General features: G+C 43.1%; 1 protein-coding gene across 1 annotated transcript in view; it reads left to right on the forward strand.

Annotated features, from left to right (window-relative positions):
* LOC104075754 (pikachurin-like) overlaps positions 1 to 14519 on the forward strand; it is a gene marked incomplete at its 3' end in the record, with an annotated part of 47698 nt that overhangs the window by 14486 nt on the left and 18693 nt on the right. Inside the window, exons 6-10 of the mRNA XM_009576364.1 lie at positions 816 to 982; positions 9558 to 9673; positions 9918 to 10254; positions 12764 to 12864; positions 14119 to 14219. Of these exons, the coding sequence (XP_009574659.1) occupies positions 816 to 982; positions 9558 to 9673; positions 9918 to 10254; positions 12764 to 12864; positions 14119 to 14219 (822 nt within the window). The remainder of the gene's footprint in view (positions 1 to 815; positions 983 to 9557; positions 9674 to 9917; positions 10255 to 12763; positions 12865 to 14118; positions 14220 to 14519) is intronic.

Genomic DNA, 14519 nt, shown 5'->3' on the forward strand with positions numbered 1-14519 from the left:
AGAAATCGTGTGAAAGCATCAGAATACTCTCTCGGAGTATTTGAAGTGGTCCTCCCCCTTCTAATGTCCCTCTGCATATGAACTTAAGCATTTGAGATCAAACTGCCATGTGAATGATTTCACATGGATTATAGCGGCACTTAGAGCAAGCATTTATTGGCAGTTGGCTTCCAGTATGAATCAGGATTTAACCAAGATTTTTCCAAAGGCAGACATGGGAATTTTGTTGCAAAATCCACATACATAGGACAGGTTCCCTGCATTATTGTTCTGGCTTTTGGGTTTTTTTTTTCCTGAAGAGAAGACTTTGGATCCAGACTTTCCAGTGTGGGTGGATTAACCTGATTGCCTGGGAGATCAAATGTTAGATTCTCATCCTTGTGTATGTTTGAAGGGACTGTTGCCATTAGAGCACAAACTCTTAGAAATAAATCAGGATCTTTCCCTCTATTGTGAAGCCAAATAGGAGATTGGGAACTGCTAGTAATATACCTCCGCTTAAAAACTGTGAACCCAAAATCCATGAAGACAGATAAACAGAACTTGATTTGTCAAACTGTCCTCTAAACAACCTCCTTGGCTTTATAAGCAAAATCTGAATATTGGTTTTGTATCACTGAATAGTTTTGATATCACAGGCTTCGCAGCTTAGTAATGGTTGCACAGTCTGGCCCCTTAAGAGTGAAGGATTTCAGTGATGATTTAGCAGGCTTATATCTCATTTATTTTGTGTATTTTCCAGGAAAGTTTAAAGGCAATTAATTTATACAGCCAGCTTTAATTATTTATGATCTTGGCTTTTTTTGATCCTGAAGGCCAGACCTTGACAGCAATTGGACGGTAATAAGAGAGCAGATCCAGATGGAATCCATGGTTCTCAAGGGACTTCTCCCAAATACCAAGTATCAGTTTGCTGTCCGAGCAGCAAACTCCTATGGATCCAGCCCTGCCAGTGCACCAAGCGACATCATCCAAACGTTCAGTGAGTAGAACCAACTTTTTATAATTAAAGCTATATAAAAATAAAGTATATCTATAAATACAGTGCATCTGGGGTACCCTGTGGAAGGCTGCTGGTGGAAAGAGTCGCGCTCCAAGCACAGGCACCCCCAGTCTGACACCTCTCGGTCCTGTCCGTAGAGCTTGCAGCATCCTGTGAAAGTCAAGCCACAAGCAAGAATTTGAAAAGCTCCAAGCAGAAGTGCTCTCATGCCGTTTCTCTGCTCTGGAGGTCATTGCCAGATATTTTTGGATTACTGCTTACTGACTTTTGTGCTGGCTTCATGCAGAACTGATAAGTGAATATCATGGGGAAAAATGAGAGACACAAGTCTATTTTTTTTTCTGTTCTTTGAAACTGAACTGTATATACTACATTTATAATTTTAACAACTTGGAAAGACCAAAACAAATCTATATTGTTTTCTGAGGAGTAAGGCTCTTGAACTATCAAGCACAATCATGAAAATAATGAAATAAACAAGTAAGCATCCCTTTTTGATCAGAAGCTGCATAGCAAAAATATTAGATGAAAATGCATTCAAACATACTTGAATAATCACAACTTGTTAACAATTATATTCACATTTGTGTAGCAATGTGGGCCATGCATGTTGCAATAAGGGGTGGGTCCTACTCACGTCTCCTGACGGCCTTCCTTGGGATGTAATCCTCTGTCAGTGCTAGTGTCTCTGTGGGCTGACTTTGTGGTGCTGTTGCTCCTCATCACCCCCGAAGTCATAGCTGTATGTGAGAATCCCAATCAAGCTGCCACAGAGCATGTTGGGAATCGTACATATCGCGTCTCTCGCACAGCGAAAAACCCACAGAGTGGATGCAGGAAGCAGAACCAAGGCTGGCAGGGTATAGGGACTCACTGAGCTATATCCTTGATGTGCCACACTTTTTATTGTGTTTAAAAAGTTTCAGTACTTTTGAGTTCCAGTTTTGAAGGCATTTATAGGGGACAGAATACCACACAAGAAAATGCCTGGGTATAATTTTAGCAGATTAATGAACTATAAAAAAGAGCAACAAAACTGACTTTTTTTCTTTTCTCACCTGCATGCTCAATTGCAAATCATCTTTAATTAACTGGTACAAAATGAGCAGCTGATATTCAGGTAGGGCTGTGAGCTCTGCAAGAAGAATTTACATGCTGCAGAAATGTGAACCACATCCTTAGTGATCCACCAATTTAACCCGCTAAGGATTTATATCTAAATTGCCTCCCTATCTTGGAATCCCTTGTTTTCATTGACTCTTGTATGGCACTTTCCATTCTCTTTTCCCTTCTGTCATAAACTCAATCCCTTGAAGAGCTTGCATGAAGTTTGTTATGGCTGCTGAACTCGTAAATTTAACTTCTGGAGCAAATGTTTGTGAAAACCACAAAGGTGCAGCATGCTCTGCGATTCCTTGGCCCCTGGATCCTCAAGGGTCAGCTCCTGCTGCCTCAGGCACGCTTGTGTGGTCCTCGATATCCTGTTTATCTTTGGATGTGAGTGGCTGCATTCTTTGGTCAGAAAAGATAAAGTGTTTAGCTCTGTTAATAAGGGTGGAGTAGTCTTCATGCTGCGCTTATTACTGCAGTATTCTAGGAAAGGCACTTTGCCTTTGGAAACCACCTGTTGTGCGCAGACCTGTCAAGATGGCTCAAAAACATGGATTTTTGTCAGTAGAGCTTGGAATCACGTTCATGCCTAGTGTATATAAACACTGATTTCTGGAGAGGTTCATAGGGGGCGTGGCCTTGATTCTCTGCCAGGATCAGATCTGAAAAATGAATGTATTATGCACGTTGCACTGCTCTCTAAATAGGTTCAAAAACTCTGTGCTTGTCCATAGTAGGCCCGTGGGTGCCGCTGTGGCTGAGAGGTTGCTGCCCCTGCACTGAGGGGCTGGCAGTGCTTCAGCGAGACCCTCGTGAGTGGGCAGAGCTCCCGTAGCCTGGGGCCACGTCATGTCCGTGATGTGCCCCAGCCCTGCACCAGGTTGCCTGTACTTAGGGCTACTTTAGCAAACTCTGGGTCCTTTGGCAAAGGCAAATGTCGTTCCTTTGCCAGTGTGCTCTGAGTTTCCAGAATATATTTTGCAAATAGGCTTAAAAACTACAAATAGCCACTATCCATGAAAGCCTGTGTTATCTTGTGGGTACCTGTCTTCATAACAACCAGCTTTTTGCAGAGCAAGGAGTGGTGCTCAGAGGCAGCAAAGGATGCGTGCCTTTAGAAATAAGTTCTGTGGCTTTCTGGAAGCAGGAGTGTAACTGAGTATAGCAGCTCTCACTTGGCTTTAGTGGTGATGTCTGTGTAAGAAATTAGTTTGATGTTAACCAGATACACAAGTACATTGTGCATTAGTAGAAAAGCTAAACTTCTGTTGTGAAAAAATGTCATGATTAAAGCCATGCATAGCCTGAACATTTATTTTTCCCCAAAACACTAAAAAACCCCAAAAAACCCCAAAGAATGATTTAAACCGTTGACAAGTTTAATGTAACAAAAAAATGCATGCTAAGCTTAAAGGCAACCAAGTAAAACCTACACCTAGTTCACATTATGTATCTGCAGGTACCTTCCCCCTTCTAGTAGCCAGAAAGCCAATAGTTACCTTCTTTGGCCCAGTTAATCATTCACTTCAGTTGCTCAGGTACAGACATTCAGTGGATTTGAGGTCCCCTAGGTCCTGTGGTTTTCTGCTGTCACTGCAGGAGGACATGTGCTTCCCATGCGTCTCCCAGACACCTGACGTGTACCTGATGTCTCGGGTGCCATAATGCGTCTCAGATGGCACCAGATGCCTGAATCTCTCAAAGTGCCAGCAGATACCTCTTAGTCACCTATGGTTGCTGGAAGGGTGTCAGACCGTTGGTATATCTGAAAATGATGCACCTTTGCTTCAGGGTGCGCACTGTAGGAATTATTACCTTCATTATAAAAATGGTACCTCCTCCCATGTAAACAGTGAAACATGCTACAAATATTTGATGCTATTTTCTGAGTGCCTGTATATTCCACAGAAATACCTGAAATATCGTAGGAAGCTGGCAGAAGTCCATACAATGTCTGGCTCCTTTGTATTACATGTAGTCCACATGGTGCTGGCACTGAGGTCCTCAGTGTGTTTGGATTTTAAAAATTTGTAGCTTTATGCTTGTATATCCTGGATTTTTATGCTTGTTTTGAAATAGTTAGTGCTTTTCTGATGCTTATTTTAACTGAAGAAAAAATTCCCAGCATTATCTCAAATTCAGGGGACCTTCAGGGTCCGTGTTGCATTGCGTAGAGTCTGTCGCAGCTCTTCTAGGCAGGCTGAGATAGAGATGAGTCCTGCAGACACTGAGTCCACACTACTTGGGGATGTTTTCTGCTAGGGTTTATCTCATTCTCACATGTAATTCTCTCATTTTGGTTTTAAAAGGTGGCTGGCTTTGCAGTACTCCTGACTGCTTTGTTTCAGGTCAGCATAGGAAAACGTTGTCTTTGTTTGTTAAAATGTTCCTCTGAAGGGTTGCTGATGGTATCACCTAATGTGACAGACCTCCCAAGGTCTGTGCAAGTAGAACATGTGGCCTTGATTATAAGCAGTTACCCCTTACCTAGTAAAAAATGCATGCTTGGTTTATGTTACATTGCTACATTTTCAGGGAGGAACGAGAGGGCAAGTTTCCCCAAGGGTTCTCATTTATTTGTGATTTTGTTTCTTTTTTTTTTCTAGAGGGAAATGATGTAGTAAATCAATTTTTGTTGCCTTTCTTAATTACAGATGCAGGTCGCAGGTATTTCACTTATATGGTTGTTGGTTTTTTGCTATATCAAATCTTTCAATGTGTCATGGACACAATTTACTTGAAAAAAAGATTTCACATAACAAGTTTAGTAACAATAAAATAAACTGTCCTAAAGAATCAAACAAACAAAGTGTCATCACCTGCATTGCTTAAATACCCTTCATCTCCTGGGGAAACAGATGGGGTTTGCACTGTGCCTGGAAGGTCACCAGCCTTGGGCTTTGCCAGACCAACAGAGGAAGCGTCTTCTGTTAAAAATACCCTCCTGCTTGTCTCCACAGCAAACGTGACAGAAGTGGCTGCTTAATCTGGGAACATCCCTTCCTCTGGCCCTGGCCATCACCGCCAGGCTCATACTGAGCAAGGCATTGGCACAGGTGCTTAAATATTCTGCATCAGTGTCTGCTGAGGCTCAGGCACAGGAAAAGGGCAGTCCCTTGGGGCCAAACCTTGATGTAAATGATGGTGATGTGTCTTGGAGACAGCAAATGGAGAAGGTTTTCCACAGAACTGTTTCCCACAGATGTCCAAAGGCTTTACAAAGGCAGGGTCGTATTTATACAGGGGGGGACAAAAAGCAAGAGACAGGCCAAGCGATACATAGTGCCTCACTGTGAGTCACTGACAAGAATAAAACTCAGATTAAAATGCCCCTGATGTATTTTGGATTTAGACCTGTGAGGGGTTCTGCATGAAGGCGATCAGTCTGTTAACAGTTCCATTCAATCTGCCCGCGTTGCAGTGCCTGGTGGTCTACCTCCTATGCTCTCCTGTGTCTCCTGATCAGTACGCTGGTGGCCACCTAATTGGCAAAACAAAAATTTGTGTGGCTTTCTGTTTGTTTTGAGAAAGATTTCTTTGGTATAACTTAATCCCTGATTATTTGGAAAGAAGCTGTCTAAAGTTCATGACCCCCCACAGGTTTTCCATTTAATTATAAAACAGGATTATAGGACCTGGTAAAGGGTCTTAAACAGGCTTCATCTCCTTGTACACTGAACCACTGATTTAATGAAATATAGCACGCTTATAATCTCGGTAGTCATTGCTTTGGTATTTGCAAAGTACCACTTTGCTTAATTGTCCCTGATTTGCCCCCCATTATGAGATGGGGTCTCCACCAAAGCTACACAGTGCTCTTAAGAGATGGGCTTGCGTTGGGGTTTCTCTACAAAAAGTCGTGTTAGCTTCTCTGGTTTCTGTTATTTGACAGTTTTGTTGCACCATGTCACATGGGGGTATCATGTCACATCCAGTGAGCAAACACCAAATGTACAGCAGAGCAAGGTGACTGAGAAGCCAGTGAGCTGTTAGATGGTCTCATCATTTGTGTGTGTACTGACCTGTATAAATTCAGGCATAGTTAGAAAAAAGTAAATCTCCATGTCTCCATTGCTCCCAGGTCCGTTATGCATTACCAAAACTGCTCACAGATCATCAGGTAGAGTAATATAGCATGTGCTGGCTGAAACTCGGATGGAGCCAGGAGGAGTGAAAGCAGAGATTTGAGGCCACATTAGAGACCTGTGGATATTAGGGCACCTTCCAAAGTTATACTTTTCCTGGTGATGCCAAACTTACATCCTGAAGGTCTTTGAAGAAGGGCCTCAAAGCAGTCTTTTCTACCAGCCACAATAAGCCGTAACTTCTTTGCTCTCTCCAGGCTCTAAATGTTGTATCAGTTCAATAAAGGAAGTGAGTCATTGTCTGGTTTAAAATAGTGGGTACATTTCATCTCCGAAAGTTTTCTGTTGGAAAAGCATGGAACATTTTGGTTTGCCAGATGAAAGACGCACACCACCTACTTGGGGAACTGCCTGTCTCTCTAAGTTACCGGGTCTCATTGCATGCTGGTGGTTATCGATGTAGTTTAGTGATAACTCCACTCAAATCAGGAGAGTTACGTTTCTGTAAAACTGGCATGGCATTAAAATCATACCTATACATATAAGCAAGTGTGCATATCTGAATGTGAATTTGAGACCTAACATTTTCGTACGTGTGACTATGAAGATACTTCATTCTCTGTATTGCTTCATTCCTGCCATCCCTGTTGAACCTAAATCCCATTAAGCCAATAGAAAGTTTGGTTGAGAAGAGAAAACATGGCAGAATTTGGACTACAATAGATGTTTATTTTGTAACTTGTGACCTCTAAATTAGAAAATGGAGTTTGTGTATCACAGCTTGTTTGAATACAGATTAGATTGTTTCCCCTGCCACATGATTGTGATTTTTCCTTTCCTTTTCCCAGCTTAGCTTTATGGCTTCTGTTACTTTTAGATAAATTACAGTTTCATCCGTTAGAAGAACTGAATTAGTTCTGAAATAGTTTCAGACACACAGTATGAAGGCAATAAGTAATATTACAGACCTGACTTAAAAGCAACAGTATTCCAGTGAGCTGAAAATTGCTGCATCTTCTGGGAGCTGAGTTAATGCTGGGCTCTGCTTCGTTCATATAATTTCTGTTTAATTGCAAGTCACATTTATAATGTTTATGTTTGAGGGTTTGCACACTGAAATGCTTTTGTAGAAATGCATGTCTTATAAAATCACTGTTGCCGGAGAAAGAGATTCTGATGCAGTGAGGGATGGAAGGGGTCAACCTTGCAGTTGGACTAGATGATTGTTGTAGGTCCCTTCCAACTGAACTATTCTATTCTTTCTATTGTACTCTACTCTACTCTACTCTACTCTACTCTATTCTCTTCTCTTCTCTTCTCTTCTCTTCTCTTCTATTCTATTCTATTCTTCCTACCTGGAGTAAAATTATCCTATGATGGTGATTAACCTGAGTGACTATACAAGTGAATACTAGGAATAAGAGGTTTTGCCCACATTTTGATGATACCTACTGTTTTCCATAATGAATGCAGGATTGGGACCAGTTCGTAACATGCAGTTCATAACAGTCTGTTTCTCCAGTAGGAATCCTTTGCCTGTGCATTCACAGTCACCAGCAGAAATAATCTGGATGTAGTTTGTCCAGTTGGCCTCATCTCATTACCAGTCATAAAGCTATGAGCTCTCTGCTTAGCTCAGCTGGTAGAACTCTGTGCTGAATAATTCTGTTTAATATGCAGTTAAATTGTATTATTTACAGATGATTAGATATACGTGTTAGAGTGGAAAGGTTTATACACATTCTATCCTGGTCTAGCATGTTGTTTTGGTTGCATATGTGTATGCCTCATTACCTCTACTCATTTGCCTCTGATTTTTCTGTATGCTCATGTAACATGTAAAGCCCGTTGATAAGTAACTCCCACAGAGCGTATGGTGGGCGGCCAATTAGCCAGCCAGGGCATGCATTCGTATCAAGCACATATGCTTGATTTCGTAACTGTCTGCCAGGATTTCTGAGTTGCAGTCATGGCAAAAGAGGAGAGAGTACAGTAAGATTTGGACAAGTGCTCTACTGCCTGAATCAGGTCAATGAGTATTTTTCCTTTATTCTCCGCCGAGGTGGAGGATGGCTGACCCCAGTTGGACTGGCTCAAACAGCGCGATAGCACCGTGCCCACACTGCTCCCTCTGAAAGTCTGCTGAGCCTCGTTAGCTTTCGCTGTCTCCATTGGGTTGTTCAGTGGTGGTAGTGAAGCTCTCACTACCATCAAGTCTCATTTTCTGGCTTGTCAGGTCTCCTTTCCACAGACAGCCACTGCCCACCAAGACTTTGCGTCTCTGCATATTGCAATGTGAAGGACCTGCTAACTCAAGAGAAAATACGGGCTTGTGGCTGCTAAAATAAACAAGTGCACATAGTCAGCCCGTACATAGGCTTTGTAAAGCAAGGGTTATCTATGCTATTTTTAAGTGACCACAAAATATTTTGTGGAAAAGGCAAATGTATGAAGTCTGTGGTTTTAATGGTTATCAAATGTTTGTCTATTCTTAACCTTGCTGAAATGACAAGTAACGATAGTGATGATAGTAATAGTAATGATAGTGATGTTACCTGTACTGTCTTTCTTCATGACTTCTGGTAAATTTTAGTAGCTAAAAAGCATAAATCATTGTTTAAGCAGAATTTGCTACGTAAAGTGCAGAAAAGTACAGATATTTTCTATGAGGACCCTCTTACTGTTTGAACTGGCCATTCCCAGCCTGGAGTCCTTCACAGTGCAGTTCAGCACTCCACGGAGAGGCAGAAGTAGATTATGCACATGTAAAACACATGATGTTTGTACACGTTTTTTTTTTTGAGGTGCTAAATTGTGTTTTAAAAAATAGCCTAAAAATACACTTAGGATGCTAATTTCAGGAGCATTGGAGCCAGTGGAGGCAGATAAAGTTCTAAACAGAATGTCAGAAGAGCCCTACCTATGTGCATGTCTTTTGCTGTTCCAGTTATTTGGTCACCAGTAGGGCAGATATGGGACTGTGTATTTATAAAAGGGAAAAGTTTGATCTAAAACCAATACAGCTATTAAAATGTTGTCTACACTGAAAAAGTTCAGAGCTGTTCTCCTCGAAGAATGTTGGATAAAAGTCAGTTTGCAGTGGGAGAACTGAGCTTTGCCTGCTTTGTTTAGGAATCACAGTAAGTGACTATATGAAGGTCTTCACTTTGTTTTAAGTTGCATGTGTGTCACTTGGACAGTATCTTCCATCTTCTGGCTGACACTTGCGTAGTCTGTACAGGATGAACATTAACACCACTTCAGATTTCAGTGTGGCATATCAGGGTGGTAAGATATCAGTTGCTGTGTGTAAAGAGAAAAAAATATATGAACTGAATATGCCAGTTGTGTCTTTTCAGGCTCTGAGGAGTTAGGAAGTGGAAGCTATGGGCATCGGTATATCACAGACAGAGTGACTGGTGATGATGATGGATTTGATATCGATGACTCAGACTATGACATTTACATAGAAGAGGTAAATTTCAAGATTCCACTTTGGCATTTCTGTTTTCTTTGTAGTCTCAATACTTTAAAGTGTCTGATCTTGTCAGAAAGTTTAATGCCTGATTTTGTATGCTCAGATATAATAATGTGGTTGTTTCTTTTTCTTCGGCGAGGATGAATTTGTTACCTCAAATCTGTATGTTGGAAGGTATTCGTTTCATTTCCACATAGCATTTTAGGTTTTACTGAATTTGTGTTTCTTTATTTCCTTTCAGCTCAGACCGCTTCCTGCTATCAAAGGAGGCAACAGAAAATTTCTGGTCGAAACTAAGGTCACGCCAGGGTCTAGTTCCGGGCTCCTGTCACAGGTCCTTACAACCACTTCTGAACCTACTACTTCCACTCCCACCACCACACGGCCTTCAACCACAGCGAGGGCGACTACGGCTTGGGCAGCGAGGAGGGGTGGCATGTCTTCTGCAACGCGCCTCTTTGATCTCTCCTGTGATGAGGCCATCTGTTCTGCAGACAGCTTTTGTGTCAATGACTATGACCGGGGCGGCTCGCGCTGCCACTGCAACTTGGGAAAAGGAGGAGAGACGTGTGCGGAAGGTAGGTTTCTGCAGGCCCACTGCTGCTGGCTTCTTTTTGTCTGGGTAAAGGAGGAGCTTCGCGGTGAACCAACCAAAGTATGCTTTGGGAATAGCTGGCTGGGCTTCATGGATCCCTGAGGACAGCAGGAGCTTCCACGTCCCAGTTCAGACATTGGCCCCTTTGCTTCTCTTTCCTCAACGAAGTGTGAAGAAGTTATTCTTTAATAAAGCTGAACGCAGACCCTGTGTGAAGGTGCACAGGGGAGGTTAATCCTCCTTCCCCCACCTAGGACTGGGAGGGAGATGGAGCCAGGTATGTTGGTAGGCACCCAGGCCGGACAGGGTCCAGCCATGGCGTCCACAGCTTCCAGCAGGGACATTCAGCCCCGCTTTGACCCTTGCCTTTTGCCTGCAGCTGAAGCCCCAAACCACCCGCATTTCCAGCGTGGTCCATTAGATGATGCTGATCCTGCAGCAGGGATGTGAGACAGAGCCCCCATTGTAAAACCATCTCCGGAGGAGGCTTTCCCCATGGTCTGCAAGGCAGAAGTGCTGGAGTGGCAGCCCCAGCACTCGTGTCAGGCAGCCTGGTGCATGGGAGGAACAAAACCCCCTCCCCAGTTCTGAAGGCATGACCTGAAGCCTGGGTCAATGTGAGGAGGTGTGGTTGTCCCAGTCAGGACTTGCCATGTGTCGTCTCACCTCTCTGCAGGGCGGCTGAGCCAGGGCAAGAGCTTGCTGAGCTGAAGGAGGCTGTCCTGCTTCTCTTCCCTTGCCGGCTTCCTGTCCTCTCCCTCTGCAGACCTAACCTTGCCCTTTTGCTGGGTGTGATGTTGAGCTGATCACCTGGTGAACCAGTCCAGCTCGCTTACCAGGCCATAAGCAGGTCACTTTTTTTTCCCCCTGGAGTTATTTTTCTTCTGGTTTGGTGACCAAGGGGTCAGATAAATGCCAGAGCTCATGCAAAGCAAGTGTCCCGTTGCTTGTAGCGGTGCTGTCCCACCAGCTAAGAAAGAACTGATCCACCCCTCTGCATGCTGATCTGATCTGCCAAGGCCCTGCCACACAGCAGAGCTTCAGGGACACACATTTCTTCTGCAGGCTCGTGTTAGACATTCGTGATGCACTGTGTCATGCATCGGGGATGCAGACACTGAGGGTGTTTGATCTTCTCCTCCCGGAGCTGGGGTAAAGAAAGCTCATTCTGAAAACAATCTGTTGTGACTCAGCCACATGGAACAGCTGCAGATGTGATTTTTGGCCTTGATCAAAGTCGAGGATTTATTTGAAGTGACATAGCTGTATACAAATTGTAGAGCGGGTTTGTTAACGTCAGTCCAAACCCACCATTTTTCATAAGGGAGTGTGTTATTCCTTGGTAAGCAGTAGCATCATGTACCAATATTCCCTTGTACTGAATTTTTCCACAGCAGCCAATATTGTTAAATAGTATATTAATCTGAATGAAAACAGACTGTTCTTTACAATCAACAGCTGCATGGCGCTCTGGTCCAGTCAGTTCTGCTTGTGATCAGGGCATGAGTTAATTGCTGTCTGCTGCGGTTGCATTCAGGTTTATGGCACCGGTTCTCTTCACCTCAGCCTAAAATGTATGCCTTGCAAACAAAAAAGCTGAGAGGTGTATCCAGATCCAAATATGCAAGAAAAACCCACTCAGTATTCAAATAGCAAAGAGGAATAGGACTCCTCATCCTTCCTTCCTCAATAGACTTAGATCCACTGCAAAAATAAGAATTCAGGCCTGAAATTGTGTCTGTCCTTAGTGCTTCTTAGTAAATGAGCTGCAAAGGTAGCAGTAAGACATGTCGCTGATTTTCTTTTTCTGTGCTGAAGCCATAATGGTCCTCTAACATCAGACAACAAAGGGTGAGGATTTTGTAACGCCAGCTGACAAGAGCAATATGAAGGGCCACTGTTGCAGCCAGGGATGGAGAGATGCTGCAGGGACTCTTTTCTCCCCATCACTCCCTTTACCTTCTGTCCTGAGCTGACTTGAGGGAAGTGCTGGAAGCTGCTGGGCTCTTAGGAGCCATCCAAGGATTCTGCAGATGCTGGAGCAGCAGTGACTAATGCAGCATGGAGTCTGGCCATGTTTCCTGCATATGTTTTTATAATCCTGCGAAACAGAAAATTACTTTGTTGTCTCTGTGTTAAATGAATTCTTAAAAGGAGATAAAGTAGATGGGTTCTGTCTTCTGTAACAAGGATGAAAATCTGGAGAAGGTTCCACTGAAGCCAGCGATTAAACTGTTGAGCAGTATTTGGCCCTCAGTATCCTGTTTCTTTCCAAGTTCACCAGGTCCTTGGGAATAAAAGAATTAGTTGTGAAAGGTGGTGGGAGGACAAGGCAATAGGTTAACTGATTGTTGACTGCTGCTGACTAATGGTTGTCTCTGGAGGAACTCTGCCTTGCATTTTCACCTGATGTTATCTAGTGCTAAATGTGTGTATCGATTTTTATATGGGAGAAAACTGCTAAATAACATGCTTCTGTCTTTGCTTTTCAGATATTATTATCCAGTATCCTCAGTTCTCTGGCTACTCATACATCACCTTTGAACCACTGAGAAACTCCTATCAGACATTTCAAATTACCCTTGAGTTCAGGGTAAGTTTAAGCAATTCCAAGCTCACATAGCAGCTTTAAATTTTATTCACTTATTCTGATGATGTGGACAATGGAACAATAACTTAGCTTCAGTATAGCTTATAATGTAATTATGGTGAACCTATACATAATTTTCATCTCTAAAGATCTGGCTTCACCTTCAATGAATGCAAATGAAGTTGGTAAACTGAACCAAAATGTTTGCATCCATTATTGGTAGACAGTGCATGAGAGAATCCCTGGGACTAGTAATACTGGTATTGCAGACTAGTGCAATGTACATTGGCAAGGTTATAGCCATGTGAATGAGCTACAGGCTGAAGTACACCTGGAATTTTTGTGAATTACAGTTTGGAAGTGACATGGAGTATCTTCGCATATAAGAGACTATGATCTTGTACTGAGCAAAATGCTGCCCTATATCCAGAGTTCCTTTCCTATCCTGCAGGTTTTAAGTAGGCATTATTTTCCACTTCTGAAGTTTGGGACACCGGCTGCAAATACATGCAAGATACTGAACTACTTAAACTACGGTTCTGAAGTGTACATCCCACAGTGACTTGTGTTAATGCTGTCTGTGTGTTATGGACAGAGCTGTCCATAGGGCTGCCTGTAGGGAGGGTGGCTGAGCTCTTGGATGCACCCCTGCTCCCACGTGAGGCAGACTTGCCAGCCTCACAGCCTAGGTACGAGACTGTCACTAGAGCAGCAGCAGTCTGTTGCCTCACTTGGTGATCTGCCACTCCTCTGGCAATTTGTAAGCTTACAATGCAGGATGGCTGCAAAAAGCCACTGTGTCAGCTGCTATGTACATATGGAGAAATCCTGCCTGCGCAGGTTGTTCAGCTTGAAAAGTGTCAGGCTCACTGAACATGTGAAGCAGGGTGTGTGTATTCATGTACAGTAAGTCTGATGTGTCTACATTTAACAGGCTTGCTAGGACATCCTTGCTAGACTTTGTGCTCAGAGGTCTCATGTGGGACATGTCTGACAGTAATGCTTTCAGCCTTGTTTTTAGGTCTGATAGTATCACACTGTAAGTAGAAGAGATGTTCTTAAACCATTTAAGCATTAAGGCAATGTTTTTCTAGGTTCTTCAAATGCAGAATTCAAAATTGATCAACCAGTTTCTGATTCTGCAAGCTAAAAACTCCATCTGAAAAATGCTGTCCCTTTTCTGGAGAAAAGTCCCCAAGTATTGCTGTCACTGTGAGGCTTAGACTTTGATTTTTCATGTTGATGCTATGATTGCAGGCTGAATCAGAAGATGGTTTGCTGCTATACTGTGGAGAAAATGAACACGGTCGTGGTGATTTTATGTCACTAGCAATCATCCGACGTAGCATCCAGTTCAGGTAAAACCTCCGCCCTAAATCTGATGTAACGAGAACGGACCATTGCTACCTCCTGGGACTTGCTATATGTGATGAATATCTGTCATGTCTTTGACTTCTGCCCCATGCAATTGTCGTGGTTTAACCCCAGCCGGCAACTAAACCCCACACAGCCACTTGCTCACTCCCCCCCGGTGGGACGGGGGAGAGAATCAGAAGGGTAAAAGTGAGAAAACTCGTGGGTTGAGATAAAGACAGTTTAATAGGTAAAGCAAAAGCTGCGCACACAAGCAAAGCAAAACAAGGAATTCATTCACTCTT

Source organism: Fulmarus glacialis, unplaced genomic scaffold (genome assembly GCF_000690835.1).
Source record: "Fulmarus glacialis isolate BGI_N327 unplaced genomic scaffold, ASM69083v1 scaffold37914, whole genome shotgun sequence".
Lineage (NCBI taxonomy): Eukaryota > Metazoa > Chordata > Aves > Procellariiformes > Procellariidae > Fulmarus > Fulmarus glacialis.